The sequence below is a fragment of the Glycine max genome, chromosome 18, assembly GCF_000004515.6.
Source record: "Glycine max cultivar Williams 82 chromosome 18, Glycine_max_v4.0, whole genome shotgun sequence".
In the NCBI taxonomy this organism is placed as follows: domain Eukaryota; kingdom Viridiplantae; phylum Streptophyta; class Magnoliopsida; order Fabales; family Fabaceae; genus Glycine; species Glycine max.
Genome location: NC_038254.2, coordinates 45,629,593 through 45,631,015, shown reverse-complemented (window position 1 = coordinate 45,631,015; position 1,423 = coordinate 45,629,593). Strand labels below are relative to the sequence as shown.

The following is a 1,423-nucleotide window of genomic DNA, read 5'->3' as shown; positions in this document are numbered from 1 at the left end:
TAGAAATTCTAACTCCCTGCTAAAAATGGCTTAACTCTAACCATCTTGGGTGTATGGAGGGAGTTTGTATCTTCAAAGCTTGTGGTGAATAAAGGCTCTTAACAGTTATATATTTCTGTTTTGCAACATAGTGAACATACCCCTTCTAAAAATTTTGTTTTAGATTTTGATATTTCTTTTTGGATTCGTTAAAGCTGATGTAGGATGTTCACTAGAAGAACCAAAGTGCCACGTGTGGAATCTTTGCTTAATTATACTTTATGTCATGTCTCCTTCGGTACCACAGCTTTCATGTGTGTATTTTAAAAACTATCATAAAAATAAATCTCTGTCCGCGTTACTCCACCGTGTTTCAGTGGGCCAAATAAAGCAATAATAATTCAAACATCACAAGTAGACACACAAAGTCATAATTTCACCACCTACTCTGTTATTTTTTTTCTCCCTCTTATTTTTTTGACCCATGGAAAAGCATGATGCAAATGCTCTAAAAGGCTGCAACAATCCAGATAAAAAAAAAATATTTGTAATCTAACACGTGCTATTAGGTGCATAACAATTACAAAGAGTAAAACATGAGTGACGATGTGATGCCCTTTTTTGTGGGGGCATGCTTCCTTTAAATATCTACCATTTCTTCCTTTCACAGAATTCATCCCATTCCTAATTCTATTTTTTTCTACTCTATTCAATTTCAATTTCTCTCTGTGTTTCCCCTCTCATCACCATGCTTCCAAAGTTCATCATTAGCCCCTTCAGGGTGGAATCCCAAGAAGTGAAGCATGTGGACAAGAGAAGAAAGCATGTGAGATCATTTAAGAGTACCAACATGGATGTTGGTTTGAGACTTCTCCCTCAAATTACAAGCTCAAATAGCACATCAAATGTCCTCTTGAAATCTGCAGTGAGAAAGGCAAACCAACAATCCATCCCTCAAGACTTATGCTTCCTTAAAACTTACAATCTATGCAATAAGCAACTATGTCCAGACAAAGATATTTACTTGTACAGGTATAACCAAACTCCCAAGACTCTCTACCTACACATCATTTCTTAATTAAACATTAATATCATTATCTTATGCTAAAATTTAACATATCTTGGATCACTTATGGTCTAATTAAAGAAAACGGGCATCTGGGGTCATTTTTTATTTTCTTGATTAGCTTTATTTTAAAATTAAAATTAACATCTTGGATTGTACGTTTTGGTTTTAATTTACACATAAAATTTTGAATCTTGATGCAATTTGATTCCTGATAGAACTTGGATTTGATGGTTCTGTAGCAGAGATCAAGGTTTCTGCAGTGTAGAGACCAAGCAAATGGTAGCTGCTTATAGGCAATGTTCTAGTGAGGCACGTAGTGAGACTTGCCTTATACTTGAGGACCTACGAATGCAGAGACTTAAATCTAGAGTCTAA

The 1,423-nt window shown here is 35.1% G+C and overlaps 1 protein-coding gene across 1 annotated transcript; it reads left to right on the top strand.

The window, feature by feature from the left end:
- The first annotated feature begins 666 nt into the window (after positions 1 to 666).
- Positions 667 to 1,423, top strand: LOC113000107 (FCS-Like Zinc finger 17). The gene is made up of 2 exons (XM_026126623.2): positions 667 to 1,011; positions 1,288 to 1,423. The coding sequence occupies exons 1-2, from the start codon at positions 728 to 730 to the stop codon at positions 1,421 to 1,423; spliced, it is 420 nt and encodes a 139-aa protein (XP_025982408.1). The 5' UTR covers positions 667 to 727.

Bases quoted from the DNA above. Each gene is read 5' to 3' on its own strand.
- LOC113000107 (XM_026126623.2), top strand. From the start codon at position 728: ATGCTTCCAAAGTTCATCATTAGCCCCTTCAGGGTGGAATCCCAAGAA. The intron at 1,012-1,287 runs GTATAACCAAAC...ATGGTTCTGTAG, and splicing joins AAAGATATTTACTTGTACAG to CAGAGATCAAGGTTTCTGCA.